The sequence below is a fragment of the Schistocerca piceifrons genome, chromosome 4, assembly GCF_021461385.2.
Source record: "Schistocerca piceifrons isolate TAMUIC-IGC-003096 chromosome 4, iqSchPice1.1, whole genome shotgun sequence".
Classification (NCBI taxonomy): Eukaryota; Metazoa; Arthropoda; class Insecta; order Orthoptera; family Acrididae; genus Schistocerca; species Schistocerca piceifrons.
Genome location: NC_060141.1, coordinates 39,646,212 through 39,661,317, shown reverse-complemented (window position 1 = coordinate 39,661,317; position 15,106 = coordinate 39,646,212). Strand labels below are relative to the sequence as shown.

The 15,106-nt window shown below is 39.6% G+C and overlaps 1 protein-coding gene across 1 annotated transcript in view; it reads left to right on the top strand.

Moving 5' to 3' along the window:
* Positions 1-15,106, top strand: part of LOC124795578 — a 308,534-nt gene that overhangs the window by 138,660 nt on the left and 154,768 nt on the right. The window contains exon 4 of the mRNA XM_047259649.1: positions 1,092-1,407. Within this exon, the coding sequence (XP_047115605.1) occupies positions 1,092-1,407 (316 nt within the window). The remainder of the gene's footprint in view (positions 1-1,091; positions 1,408-15,106) is intronic.

Sequence of the window (15,106 nt, the reverse complement as noted above, 5' to 3'; positions counted from 1 at the left end):
GAAGTTAAATTTTGATGTGATTGTTGCAACAAAATTTGATGCTCTGTGCATGAAGATTAATTGTATTTTAGGGGAGTAAATTGCAGAGATGTTCAGTAAATAAATGCAAATCCAAAATCTCTGTCAAGTGCTGAAGTGAAAACAGATAGATAACAAGAGTGCATCGAAAGTGAATAAGAAGTTTGTAAAGGACATAGGAATAAATAAAAAATACAAAGATGAAATAAGACATTAAAAATGCAGACTAGAGTGGAAATAAAAAAGGTATGAATAACCCACAATGTACAAGAACACCAAGTCTAAGTAATAAAAATGGGAGTATAAAGAAAGAAAATTTGTCACAACTATTGTTTCACTTCTTGGTTGAAGGGAAGAGGGGAGGCAGGTGTTACAAGTTTAGAACTACAAGAATAGAATAAAGAATACAGGTGCAGAGGGGAACATATACCTACAGTAACATTCATAGCAAAGTTGAATACGCATTTACCATAAGTTGAAAAACTAAAGAATTCTCTCTGCTTCAGATGCATTTTTTTGCAGGTGTCTTTTTGTTGCTAAAATATATCAGTTCTCAATGGAGATAAATATAAATTTCAAGTCTTGATGAATTTGCTTTTAGAATTATTATTCAAAATAGTCACTAGAAATTATTTTTAGAGGTAGTTGAGGCTCATGTGTAGAAGTCTTACTCAAATGCAGTTTCTCTACTCATGTCTCTCCATTATTAACAGTGATTTTGCAAGACAGCTCCAAACAAATGTTGCCCTAGCTCTGCAATCAGTGTCTGAATCTCCTTAGATCACAACATTGTTCTTACTCTACTCACACACCAATGGAACACTGTAATTATCAAATAATTCTGCTAATCGTTATGATTTGAAAAAGAGAAGGAAGAAATTAAAAATACTTTTCCTCAAGTATGTTTTTGTTATTCTCAGTTACTGAGAATGGAGTAAACAATTTGATTTTGATACCATTGTAATTACTTCCATTATCTGAAAACAATTACAGGATTTTAATATTGATATTTCATTGAAATGTGCATGTAATGCCTTCATTTCTCACACCCTTCTTTTTCTTTTTTTTTTCAGGGCCATCAGTATCTAGTCGACAAAATTCTCAAGGATACAGCCAGCCAGATGACGGTCCAAGCGCTCCTGATCTCCAGCTTGATTGGCTCTCATCTGGTAGTGATGCTGATGACACTGATGATGATAGTGGCATTGAAGTTCTTGGAATGCATACACTTTATGAGAATGGTTCGACAGCACAGCAGTCTCAAAATGTACAGCAGCAACAGGAGCAGCAGCAGCAGCAGCAACAACAACAACAACAACAACAAGAACAGCAGCAGCAACAGCAATACCAACAGCAACAACCTCAACAGCAGCAGCAGCAGCAGCAGCAGCAGCAACCACAACAGCAGCAGCAGCAGCAACAACAACAACAACAACAACAACAGCAACAGGTGGACATGCAACAACAACAACAACAACAACAGCAGCAGCAGCAGCAGCATGAGCAGGAAAGGCAAAGACGACAGCTGCGGAGACATTATATGAGTGAACGTCAGCATCAACAAACAATGTATACACCAAGCACGAACATCTATGTTCAGGCAGCTGCTCAAGCTTCTCAGATATTACCGCAACCTACTGATATACTTACACCGCAACAGCACTTCGAATTTTGTTTGGAGCATCCATCTGAACAAGTGCCAATGGTAAGTTATGAGATTAAAAACTTGGTCGTATTCATCATGTTAGAGTTTATGTGCTTCTAACATTCTTTCAGCTGCATTGTTTACCTTATTTCCTCTCTCTCTCTCTCTCTCTCTCTCTCTCTCTCTCTCTCTCTCTCTCTCTATGAGATCAGATTATTAGTGCAATGCACGTATCAGCAGTGTGTCTGGATGCTACTACTCTGTTAACCTATGAGTGCCCAGTTTCTTTTTAATTAAATTGTATTCTTAATTCTTGGAGAACTGTATCCTGGCAAACTAATTTAAGAAATATGGGGAAATTTTGTTTACTTAGGGCCTAAATGAAAAATTTTGAGCCATCCTCATTTGAGGACACTGAGAACTGACGCAAGATTGCAATTCGACGTCCTATATAGGCCACCGTTCAGTACACGGCGCATGCGCCGCCCATCACGGTTTCTGACTTCCAAAACAGGGAGGTGGCGCCGCCCTTAGTGAAACACTGCTGGCAACGATATATCGCAATCAAGGCCGCACCGAAGAACGTTCAGTTTTGATGCGAGATAATACAGGATTCCACGTTTTGCTAAGAGGAAACCCATTGTCCCTGTTGATTAAATTATCAGTCAACCTAATTTCGATTGCCTCTTTATACACACTATTCCAAAAACCGGAAATGTTGGCAATTACAACAGTTTCCTCAAATTTCATTTTGTGTCTCTCATTCAGGCAGTGTTCTGCTACGGCCGATTTTTCCGGCTGTTGTAGCCTCGTGTGACGGCGATGTTCCACACACCTGTCATTCACTGTGCGAATAGAACGGCCAACGTAAGCTTTCCCACATTGACACGGGATTTTGTACACCTCGGGTTTCCTAAGTCCCAAATCATCCTTCACAGAGCCGAGCAGAGCCCTAATCTTAGAGGGTATATATATATATATATATATATATATGCGCCGATTTCGTGTTCCACCTCATTCTGTCCATTGCCCCTCTATACATCTCGCTCCGTCCTCAGCCATGTTCATCAGTATGTGTAGTCCCTGCAACACAGTTCAATAAAGCAAGCCAAATCATTTAGTCGCCCCTGACTACAGGCCGCCCTGCAAAGCAGGTTGATAAAGTAGACCAATACTACTCCAACACAGCACATCAGTTATGCAGGGCAGCCATCACGTTGCGGCCTGGAGAACCATTTCTTGCCCATGACATGTAGACTACTCTGCTAAATAGGTTGAGTTCACAGACTGATACTATTCCCACACAACATGTGATAGCTCCCCAACATAAGTGTGTTGTGTAATGAAAATAATTTAGGAATAAAAGAGACCACTCACCAAATAGCAGAAGCATTGAGTTGTCGACAGGCACACACAAAAGAAAATTAAAATTTTGCTAGCTTTCAGAAGAAATGTGTTGACAAGTTAGACCTAATGTGTATGATGTTTTTGGGGAGGGGGTGGGGGGAGAAGAAACATAGCATATATTGCATCAGTTAAGTAAGAATTTTAAATAATCATCCATCTCAAATATGGAATTATTTTGCATACCAACAAAAAGTATTCAGACATCTTAATTTTTTGTATTTGAAGGCTTCCCAGGAACAATTTATTGAATTTATGCATATGAATCATATAGCTACATTTTGTGGGACTTTTGGGACACACATTGTGATCTTGAATGTTGTATGCAGACAAATTATTATGGTAGCAAGTATACAGGAAATATTGTATATTTCAGATTTATTAGTGTTCACATCAAAAGTTTCATACAAGCACAAAGTACTTTATAAACTTGAGAAACAGTGCTCTAGAAGTAAGCAACACAGAACAAGCAACCCACTCAGGTAACTCAGTTGCAGTCAGTCATCTATTTTTTATGCAGAAGTTTATTGTGAGTGCTGTTACTGTTAGATTTCAAAAGTCTGACTCTTAAAATACTATTCAGACAAACTGTGTAGTTATTCTTGATGTATTCACCAACAACAGATCTGCACAATTTCTGGGATGGACTAAGTCTACTTTTTTCTTCTCTGATTTAAGCATGATTGTCATAGCAGATCTGTTTTCTCGATGGCATGCCTTGCTTCACCGAGCTGCGACATCATAGCACAGAATAACAGACCGACCATCAGGTATTGGAACACGTAACAAAACTGCCACCTTAGAGACATGTAGCATCCATCAGCACCATCGTCCATTCACAAACAGTTCAATTTCCCAACAGTTTGCTTTCCTAAGCAAATTATTTAATAACAGTTACTTTCACTGCTTTACCGAAAGTGATATGTTACACCACGAAGCCACAGCTTTAGATGGATAAAGTCATTGCAAAGCTATTAAATAACTAAACCAGGAATATTTGTAGTTTCGAACACACTGCATGTAAGGATACCAAAACCACAGTGTCCTAAACCCCACTGTTGCGTGCACCGAAACTGAGTTTATTCTACAGTTTCACTCCATGTGGTTCTAGTAAAGAACCCCGGGAGTGTTAAGAAGTAGTAGGAGACCCTTTATTAGTTCCTTATTAGACACTACTTCTTCCAAGCCTTAGGATGTAGTAGGAGACCCTTTGTTAGTTCCTTATTAGATACGTCTTCTGTCCTTCAGAGCTTCACATTTTAAGATTGAGTGTGGTGTGGTTTCATCCTCCTCACGACATAGTCTGCACTCAGGGGTTTCTTCCTCTATACTCATCATGTGTAGGTGTTTCTTAAAGTTTCCATCGCCAGTCATGAGCCCTGAGTCATGAGTTTAATCTGTTTCCTGTTCAAATTCAGGATTACAGAACTTCTCTTGAAACATGGATTCATCATTATTAGTTTGCCATGTTTTCGTTTTTGGACTGTATTCCAGTAATCTTTGTGGTGCCTCCTGATCCGACTATGTGGTCGTGATTTTATAATCGCCTTAGTAATGGATAGTACAAGTTCCAGTTCAATAAATGGAGTCGTCGTCTCTATCCTGGCCAGTCTTATCAGCTTATTCATTATGCCACAAATTCCTGAGTGACTAGGGACCCACAGCAGGTTAATCCTGGTGCTTTCACCTAGTCTCCCAAGAGCTTCATCGCATTGTGCAATGATCTTTGATCTTGGTGCAGGGTTTGACAGAGGTTTCAGAGCGGCTTGCTTGTCCGGATAAATGTAGATGGTGAATTCCATGTAGCACTTATGCAAATTCTCCTCTGGAACCCTCTGATAGCACATGTTCCCACACGAATACTGTGGCCAGCTCCCATAAAAAGACTGCTCTTTGTAGTCTAGGCTGTACCTAATATATTCCGGCCCCAGTGCTTTCATCAGTTTTCGACACATCAGTAAACCAAACTCTCTCTCCTGCACGGTGTTGTGGTTCATTGTTACACTGCTTCCTTCTTCCAGCTGTTACACTGAAATGTTTATTGAAGCAGCTTGAAGTTATTGTACGTTCAGCTGGCATTTCCCCGACCATTCCCATATTTACCACACTCACTATATTGGCATGAGATTCTGGATATTCTAAAGGAATCCAGTTGGTTCCAGTTTTTAACCCATATGCCCCAGGTGCTGTCTCCATTGTAACCCAAAGGTGTAATGCGGACATGTCCAGCACTTTCTTCATCCCTGAAGTGGGTGTGCTGCTAATTCCACCTATTATGGCTAAGCAGGACAATCCCTGCATCCTGCAAAGCTCTTAAGTGGCTAACTTTTATTCTACTTTATTCCACCATACTATATCCCCATAAATTATTGTAGGTCTTATGACAGTGGTGTACATCCAGTACCTGCTCCTGGTGTTTAGACCTCAGTTTTTACCGCAGGGCCTTCTGTTCATAAGAGCACTTTGTGCCTTGGGATGTGTGCTCTTTCTGTGAGGGTTCCATGATAATTTTGCATTCAGGATTATTCCAGGATACTTCACTGTCCCCTGTATGGTAGAACCTCATTGAGGAGCTTGAGATTCCAGTATGTGTGCTAGATTTGCTTTCTCATAAATAGTACTACAACAGTTTTCTTGGGACCAACCCTTAAATCCTGTGTTCCTCACCATTTTTCCACAATACCTGGTGCTCATTGTGCCATTGTTCTAACAGTACTAGCAAATTCGCCATGTATTACCATGGTTAAATCACCTGTGTATCCGTGGCAAAAGTAGCCTCTAGTACTTAACTCTCCAATGTATTCGTTCACCACTAGGTTCCACAGTAGTGGGGACAACCCCTCCTTGTGGACACCCCCTGGTGGTGTTGATCACTATTTTCTCATTCATCATGGTGGCATGTAGCTTTCTTCTACTTAGAATGATCTTAATCCACCTACATATGATGGTGTCAGTGCCATGTTCTTCTGCAGCTCTAACCGTGGACTTGAAGGTCACATTGCTAAACACTCCCTCAACATCCAGGAAATTCAGGTAACTTCTAGTTTTCTTCTACTTAAAATTATCTTAATCCATCTGTATTTGGTGGTGTCAGTACCATGTTCTTCTGCAGCTCTAATCGTGGCTTTGAAGGTCATATTGCTAAACGCTCCCTCAACATCCAGGAAGATGCAGAGATCTATGTCCTGAAAGTATAGAGCTTTATCCACCTTCCCAACAAGTTGGTGAAGTGCTGTTTCAAGTGATTTACCTGGTTGATAATGCTTACTGTTTTACATGTAGAGGTATCTCAGTTAACTTCTTCTGCCTAACATCCTCATTAACCAGTTTTTCTAATGTCTTTAGAACAAAGGAGGACAGACTGATCGAGTCTAACATCCATGACCTTTGTATGATCAGTTTGGCCTGGCCACAGACTGGAAACAACCTTCACTGTCCTCCAAGTGTTAGGAATGATTCCTGCTGGTAGGCTGACCCTAAACAGACTACATAGGAACCTAATTAAATCCTCTCCTGCAGAATGTTGCAGTAGAGCTGGAAAGATACCATTTGGCATCTGGTGTCTTGATCGGTAGAAACTTTCCCATGACCACTGGAATTTTTTTTTAAAAATCTACAAATCCTTTAGCAGATTCCATTTTCCCTTTGATTACCTGTAAAGCACTTCTCTCGAGGACTAACTCCTTGTCTGTGTTGTCTGTCAGAGTGCATTAAGAGAAGTGAGTCTTAAGATACACATGCAGTGTCTCACTCACTCTCCTTGTATACTCATCATCCTCCTTCCTTAAATTACTTCCTGGATTATTTGGTATTCTAATGAGGATTTTATGAAGTCTAGTGCAAGTAACGATGCCGTCAACTTCCTCATAGAATGCCTTCCAGGAAGGTAGCTTCGCTTCCTTGATCACAGGGCTGTATTTGACAAAAGCCTTCCGATATTTTGCCCATTATCCTTTATTCCTTGCAAGGTTGAACAATCTTTTTAGCTGCTTTCATTGCACTTTCAGGTTTTTTTCCACTGAGGTACATTCCTATTTTGTGCACTTCTTGGTGGTTGGGCAGTTTTCCACATGTGGGTCTAATGGCAGATATCACTGGCATCAGACATGTCCTCAAAATTTGCTGGATTCCTTATCAAAGTTCTGACTTCAGATAAGCATGAGTTTAGATCTTTCTCATATGAGTCTCAGACTGTTTTTGTGGGATTCCTATAGTCTATAGTCTGTTTTAATGCCTGTTTCAGCCTCAAACTTAGTATACATGTAGTCAGGAAAGAACGGCTCCCTTGCCCCATGTTTGACATAACTACTCATTAGAATGGACCCAAAAGTTATTTCAGTTACTTCTTCCCTCCTCCTCTTGCTGAAGGTAGGTTACCTACCTGTAGCCAAGATTTCCAGACTGTTTTCTAGCAGAAATTCAAGTAGGTGCTCACCTGTGCTGTTGATGTCACTGCCTCCCTGCACCACGTTGTGGGCACTGGGATCACAACCAACAAGCAGTTGGTCACTCTACTGTGAGCAGCTCTCTGCCAGTCCTGGTACTTGCCGGTAAGGAGTAGCACTGTCCTGTGGTCACTAAGTCCCGGGAACAAAAGTCCGCCATCAGCATGGATGGAATTCCATTTTTAACATAAATGCATATTGTGGAGTTCTTTAGATTTCTAGCATAAATCAACTTACTTCCAGTTCCTCCCAAATCTGAAACACCTCTTTGTTATAGATAGGATTCCTAGATCAGAGCCGTGTCCATCTCCTATCTTCCCAGAAGATAACTCAGGACAGCAGTTGCCCCATTACTGTGTTGCAGGTGTATTTGCAACACTTGCAATCTCCACAACTTCGTGATGCCTTTCTTTGATTATCCTGATGACTACCTGTGACGACCCTTTGTACTATTTCAGGTTAGATTCTCACACGCCTGCCACCACAGTGACTTCCACCACAAGGTTTTGGTTTTCCAGTGCAACCTTTCAGTTGATTACACTCCAATCCTCTGTTGATACATCTTGGGCACCATCTCCTGAAGCCACTCCACTGGTCCCATACCCTCACAGACATAGACAAGAGTGATTTGTCCAGATAGACCCTACTGAATTTGGGTCCTGGACTCATTCCTCTGTGCCCTCCCCCCTCTTCCTGCAGTGCCTAAAGGAGAGCCATCTGAACAAGCTCCATCTGCTGTGAGGTAATGTTGACCAGTAGATTTCCCTTTTGCATAACTGCCATCCTGAAAACCAAGACTGCAATACTCTAGGTCTGTTTCCTCGTTTCCTGTCTCGGCTTTCTAGATCTGTTTAATGGTTGGAAGTGGGGGCATTACACTCCTCTCTTGTTCTCTTGTCTTGGAGGTAGAAGGGGTCTGATTACCACCTTCAGTCTGTGACAGTCTTCTTTTATCTTGATCTGATCCAAGTTCTCAGTAACAGTTTACACTTCCTGAACTGGTCTGTTGCCCAATCCAGTTCCGGAAACAGCTTCCATTAGTTCCAACCACAATGCTTGTGAGTTTTAGATGTCATCAAGTCCCTCAGTTTTTGTTTTGTTTTTTGTGTTCTCCATTTTGATCCCACAAGAATAGTAGATCTGTTTGGTCAACTCTGCAGAGCCCCACATGATGCAAGGCCAATTATTCAGGGAGGTCGCCCAGTATCCCTGAGGCTCCTCCATTAATGATTCTTCCTCCCATGCACCAAGCACACCTCGACATGGATCGCATCGCACCTTGGTGTGGGTATATTGGGAATTGGGTAAGGACTGTGGGAGTAGGTGGGAGAGAGATGAGTTGTTGTGGGATACTCTTCATCTGGTTCATCCACTGAGGCCTGTCTGGCAGGCGAGACCTTGCCAGTAGCTGTGCTATGCCGGCATAGTACTCAGCTGCTTGTGAATATGCGATCCTCTCCACCTGTAAAGACAGTGCTTCTACAAGGCAACATCACCCCGAGAGGCTTTAACAAACTTCAGCTATTAAAATAGTGACAGTTCATCTCTTTACGTTCTGCACTATATTCTGTGTGAATGACAATCCGTCCATGCATAGCCTTTACGCTAAGTACTACGGCGTGTGATTAAAACTCTAAATTCTCACTATATGAAACAGTCATAAAAAATGTTTTGACCATAATCTATTTGTATATTGTTTCCATTTTTCCATCTGTAGTCTTACCACAAAGAGGGCTAATAAATCACCTGCACCTCTAGTTTATACTTCAGTTCTTTGAACAAATCAGGATGAGTACTCGTTGCTTAACTATGTTCATTGGATACCATATAAATATCATTTCCTGATACCAGTGTAGGGATGTCCTAACCTTATCCCAAAGCTATTTGTATGTGTGCTACACCTCTGACAGTCCTGTGAAGAAAACAAGTTTAAATATCCAGAGAAGAGAAAAGTTTCCACAGTGGAAACTACTGAACGTGAAAAAAGGAAGGATAGATGTGATACTCCTGGTGGAGAAGAAAGAAAAGGCTAGGAATGTTAGAACTGGAGAAAGAACGTAAGAAAGAAAGACAGACAGACAGACAGACAGACAATTGATCCCAAAGACAGATACCCATCTCAGCCCCACCCCAAGAATCCCTCCTTGGGAGGTACTTCACAGTCAGGCTGGAGGATGAAGTTGTTTGCCACTCCTGCAGAATGGACATCATCAACTTCACCTCCTTTGGCCCTCAAAATTTGTTCTAAAACACTGTTAATAGCTTACGGAAATTGAAGCAACACTAATAGTAACTTCAGAGTGAATAATTAATTGAAGTCAGACCCTATACGTGGTCTACTCTTCATTAAACAGAGTAGACCAGTAGTAACTCTTGTTACTAAAACTCATTTGAAAAGGCATACAAAACCTGTACAAAATATACTCAGGTATAATTTCAAAACGTGCATCCGTATTTATTCATTGGATGTACCCAATCATATTTTTAATACTGGTTGGATATCGCAGTAGACATTTCATATATAATTGTATTCTTTTTTTCATTACCCCCAAATGAGGGAAGTTACAACTTTTGAACAATTAGTAACATTTTATTGCCTTACAAGTTGTACTTTTTTACTCCTTATTGTCTACATTATGAACAGCACACAAAAACTCAAAACACTTATGTCCACATTATTTTTTAAATTTAGTGTAGAAATCAGACCACAACAATTCAGGTAAATCCCTCTATTTCACAACTATGGAGTAAGCCTCAAAACCCATAGTATTCTACTTCTTTAGGAACTCTATAGTACATCTGCTTCCTAAGACAGCTGTCTCGGAACTACCACCATATTTTCACAGTGGTACTGCTCATATATTCTACTTGCTTTGGTACACCTACCGTATCCAATTCATTGCAGATTTAATAAATGTGGGTAAAATTGCCTGTTTAATATCGCACACCAATCTTCTCTCTACTCCTGTACTTTGAGATAACTTCCTCCTGTTTTATCTGGAAGCCTTACGTGATTTCCAGGCTTCCTCATCTGTTGTCTAATGACTATAATCTCTGCATTTCGTACAGTATGACTCAAAATTCTTTTCATTCATTGCAAATATATTCTGTTACTGTGACTGCGAATGTCTGTAAGTATGTTTCATCTGGATGTTAGCTCATTATTGAGCTGCTATATAAAGGTATCTTTTCCCATCAGTCTTCCCCATCATTGACCTGACAATGCTCACATTGCACATAGCTCCCATTAAACTCCTAAAAACAATCTTATTTAGGTAGAGTATCCTACCTGTGACTGCATATCAACTTTAAACATATATAACTTTAATTACTGTTGAGAACTTAATAATCGTCATTTATCCTCATGTTACTTTTACATAAGTATATTGTGTGAGACATTACACAGAAAAGTATTATGTAATAAACTTGTGGCATCTGTAAAATCAGCTATACATGAATTACTAATATTCCATATATCAGTAAACATCTCAGTAATTGAACATTGTAGATAGAATAGCGAAAGGAAATTTAATTAAAAGAATAGAAAGTATAGTTGGAGAAGGAGACATCATTATATAGAATTCAAAATAGTAAGAAATATAACAAACAGCTGGAGCCTTCGAGTCATCACTCTACAAAGTTTGCACAGGTTATGAACACTCTTGAGTTGAATTTTTACTTTACTGCCATTTCTGCATGCCTGTGGTGTCAAAAAATGCATTTAACAATCAACGCACACACCTCAGTTTGCTTAATGTATGCCTTCGATTTCAAACATACCTTCTCATCTTTTTAATCTTCTAAAAATGTTTACTATTTGTCATAACATAAAGTTATGGCGGAACTGAGACTAGGCTCTATTGGCAATGGCTGATTAATGAAAAGACAGACACACAACCAAGGTTCAAAAAAATTATTTTTTTAAAAAAGTAAAATTTTCATTCCTTTAAATACAATAACCATTTCAGAATAACAGGACACTACCAATTTTTCAGAATTAATGGAAAGAGGTAAGAACCACTGCTGATATTTAACAAATAAGATCTTTATAATAATCAGTTTAGCAGAAATTATATTTTTATTAATAAGGATGAGGCAAGTCAGCCATGTACAAGTAATACGAATAAGATAAGTTCACTAGACAAATAATTAGTCACCTCTAGAGAAATAATTACAAGCATCACACTGCCCCTACACTTGATAAATGCCAGGATTTGGTTAGGAGGTGAGTCCACGAGTTGTGCAAGTGTGTCACATCCTGGTTAAGCGACTTGCTGAGGATTTGATTGGCGACTTCCACCAAATTGTTGGGTGCTGATGTCAATGTTTTACCCACTGTCCCACAGATTTTCTATGAGGTACAAGTTGGGTGGTTTTGCAGGCCGAGCAAAATGTAACAGTGTGGGGGAGTTTCAGAAAACCACTCACATACTCTTCCAGCCCATTGATCTTTGCTGTTGTCATCTTTATGTGCCTTTGTGAGCAATGGAATCTTACAAGTTGTTGACTCCAAATGTTCATTGCATGCAGTTCCTGTCGCTATGTTCTCTCACTAACAGTTTGGGGTGGACGTTCATTCACTGCCTGCAGCAATTCCTGTCAGGTTGGGAAGCGATTTTGATTCATAGACCGTGAAAAACATGTCAGGTTTCTCTGCCAGGTTCTTTTTACAACTACAATTCTGATGTTATGTTTTGTAGCCACATGTGTTACACCACTGCTTGCAGACACGTTGAACGGTCCACTACGAAAAACCAACAAATCCAGCAACTTCACATACTGTGTACACACAACTGCCTCCTTTTGCCACTCTGTAACATCTATACAATTACCCATTTTCACATACAGTGTCCACTTGAATCATAAATGGCTCATTGTTCTCTACTTCATTATGCTCATGTGGAGGCAGTGCACATACAGTTGAGTACGACTCAGTCGCTGCGCCATCTGTAAAGGCTAAATTAATCAGCTTTATGTGTGCTCTGGTGTGAAAAATGTTGTGCCCAGTGTCTTAATATCATCTCTTAATTAAAACTCATAATCTCCAAAGAAACCAAGAACATATTAGTTGAAGTACAATATATAAATGGGTTAACTGTATTAATAACAATTCTGTAGTATCAATCACTGTTACAGAAATTACTACGAATTCACTTTGGAAGTTTTGCAGTTCAGTTTCTATTATTTTTTGTTATCCACACTAACAAGAAGGTTGGTCCATGACCATGCCCCTTGTACGCATGAACAAGGCTGTTTTCTTACTTAAGTGCAGAAGTTTCTGTGATACAGGTATTTTAGAAACAACTTAAATGATTGTCTGAGACCCACTCTCAACACAGATCCACAGCCAGTACTCTCTAACAAAAGATCAAACCCTACTAATTGTTTGCCATTATGAGAGCAAATCCAGACAGATAATCATGAAACAGTCACATATGGTTGGTTGTTGTTTTAGTCAATCAAGATAGCACCCATATTGTAAGAATCTCTAAGTTGCACTGCCCTACATGCTCCTGTAAAATGCCACCATTGCTTAACATACAGAAGAAAATACGGAGACACATGGAGTCCACTTCACTGTAACATGTGGCGGTATGGCACCTGATGCTGGACTCACCAGTTATGCCTGAAAGAGGCTTCCAAGGCTCTGCTCGAGGGCAAAGATCCTTAGTACTCATGCTGTTCCATGTGTCTGCCATACTACTTCTAGACAGAACAACTCCCACTCTGTGCCACACAGTCACTTCTGAAATATGGTTGACTCGTGTAAACAACTGCGCAACTGCTGCACTCGAGAATGTCAACTGAGTGCCAGGAAGTAACTCCTTTTCAGCATGAAGAATTATTGCTCTGTGCCATAGAGATACTCCAAAACGTAAGCTACTCATAAACAACTACTCAGCCGCTGCAGTCAAAAGAGAGAGAAGCACACCATGTGACTGGTCAGAAATAATTAACTTTCCTCCTCACTGTACACACCAGTCTGGCGAGTCACATGACCTGCTCCACATCTCTGCTACACCAGTGCTATAGAATGAAGGTGCCAACCTTTGGCACAAAGTTCAAACATAAATGTATAGCTAAACCTGGCATTGTCTTTTTGTGAGTAATTACATTACTGAATATTAACTTGTAAGTTATTAGAACGTAATCTTATGAAAACACCATACATATCATATACATTACCGCCTAAAATTAATAGACTACTGAAATCTGCACTGTCATTTCGGAGCTGGTAACAAAATTCTGTAACATGGGTTCTACCAGTTTTATTGCAATCTTGAATTAAGATAATTGTTCCTGAAATATATGATAAACTACATCTAGTGATGCAGGTGTGTTAATAAATTACTCAGCATGCAGTAGTGCCTTTGTTCCTGATAAATCATACTGCTTCACTTCTCAGTTGTCAAAGTAGAACACAAAACTTCTGACTTACATAAATCTGTATTCAATTCTAAAATATTAAAAGTGACATTAGTGTATGAACTGATTCGATGGCATGTGCATCAAATGGATTTATAACAGAATCTTGCTGTTCAGCTGATAACTCATTTATTATAGTTTGCTGTTGTAGATTTTAAGTCTGACAAACTGACAAAGTGTCACTCATTTCTTTGTTTCTGTAGCTGAATTCACTGATGAAAAGCTGTAGTCCTTCTATAATGCCGACCGCTACTCTTTGAATTCATAGACTTTACTAAATTCTCCTCTGCAGTAGTTTTTTATCAATCAGTTTAATGATTATTCATTAATGAAGCAACTCTTCTTAAATGTCTTTAACTGCTTGTAATGGCTTGTGTCATTTGCCATAATTTTGCTGGTAAGTCAACAGCAATATTTGTCAGTGAAATTGTTGTCCAAAGTTGTTAATTTTTTTCTTGAGTTCTATTTAAAATATTCCACTTATTCAAATTTCATTGATTTTCCAGCATCAAAGTATTCTGGGTCCTGTGCTGAATTGCCAGATTGAAATATTCCCTATGTCTGTGTGTGTTCAGATTGCAAGTGCTGTTACCCTGAAACACCAAACTGCTGCCTGTGTTCAGACAAATTGTGTAGTTATTCTTGATATGGACTTCTTCACAGCTCCTTCTGTGCTGGAATCTGGAAGCACTAATCAGTTCTCAACCCTGTCTACCAAAATAATAAAAGCTCTTCTGTTCAATACAGTTCTATTGTGTGCTTGGTTACAATGCTGTAAATAAGGTAACACTTCATTTACAATTTACAATCAATCTGACATTAACCAAGTATAATGCTCACAAACAATAGTTCTGTGGAATCTCAGGAATAGAATGAATCTACATTTTTCTTTGCCGATGTAAGTGCAATTGTCATAGCAGTCCCATTCTCTCATTGATATACCCCATTTCTTTGAGTCGGCACATCACAGCACAGAATAACTGCCCAACCAGCAAGTACCGGATTGCACAGCAAAACCGGTATCATCACTGTCTTATTGACACACAGCATTCATAAGTGCCAGTGGCCATGCACAAACAATACAACTTCCCAACAGTTTGCTATGCTAAGCAAATTAACTACTGATAAATACTTTCACTGTGGCGATCATCATTTGTTGGTGGTAGCC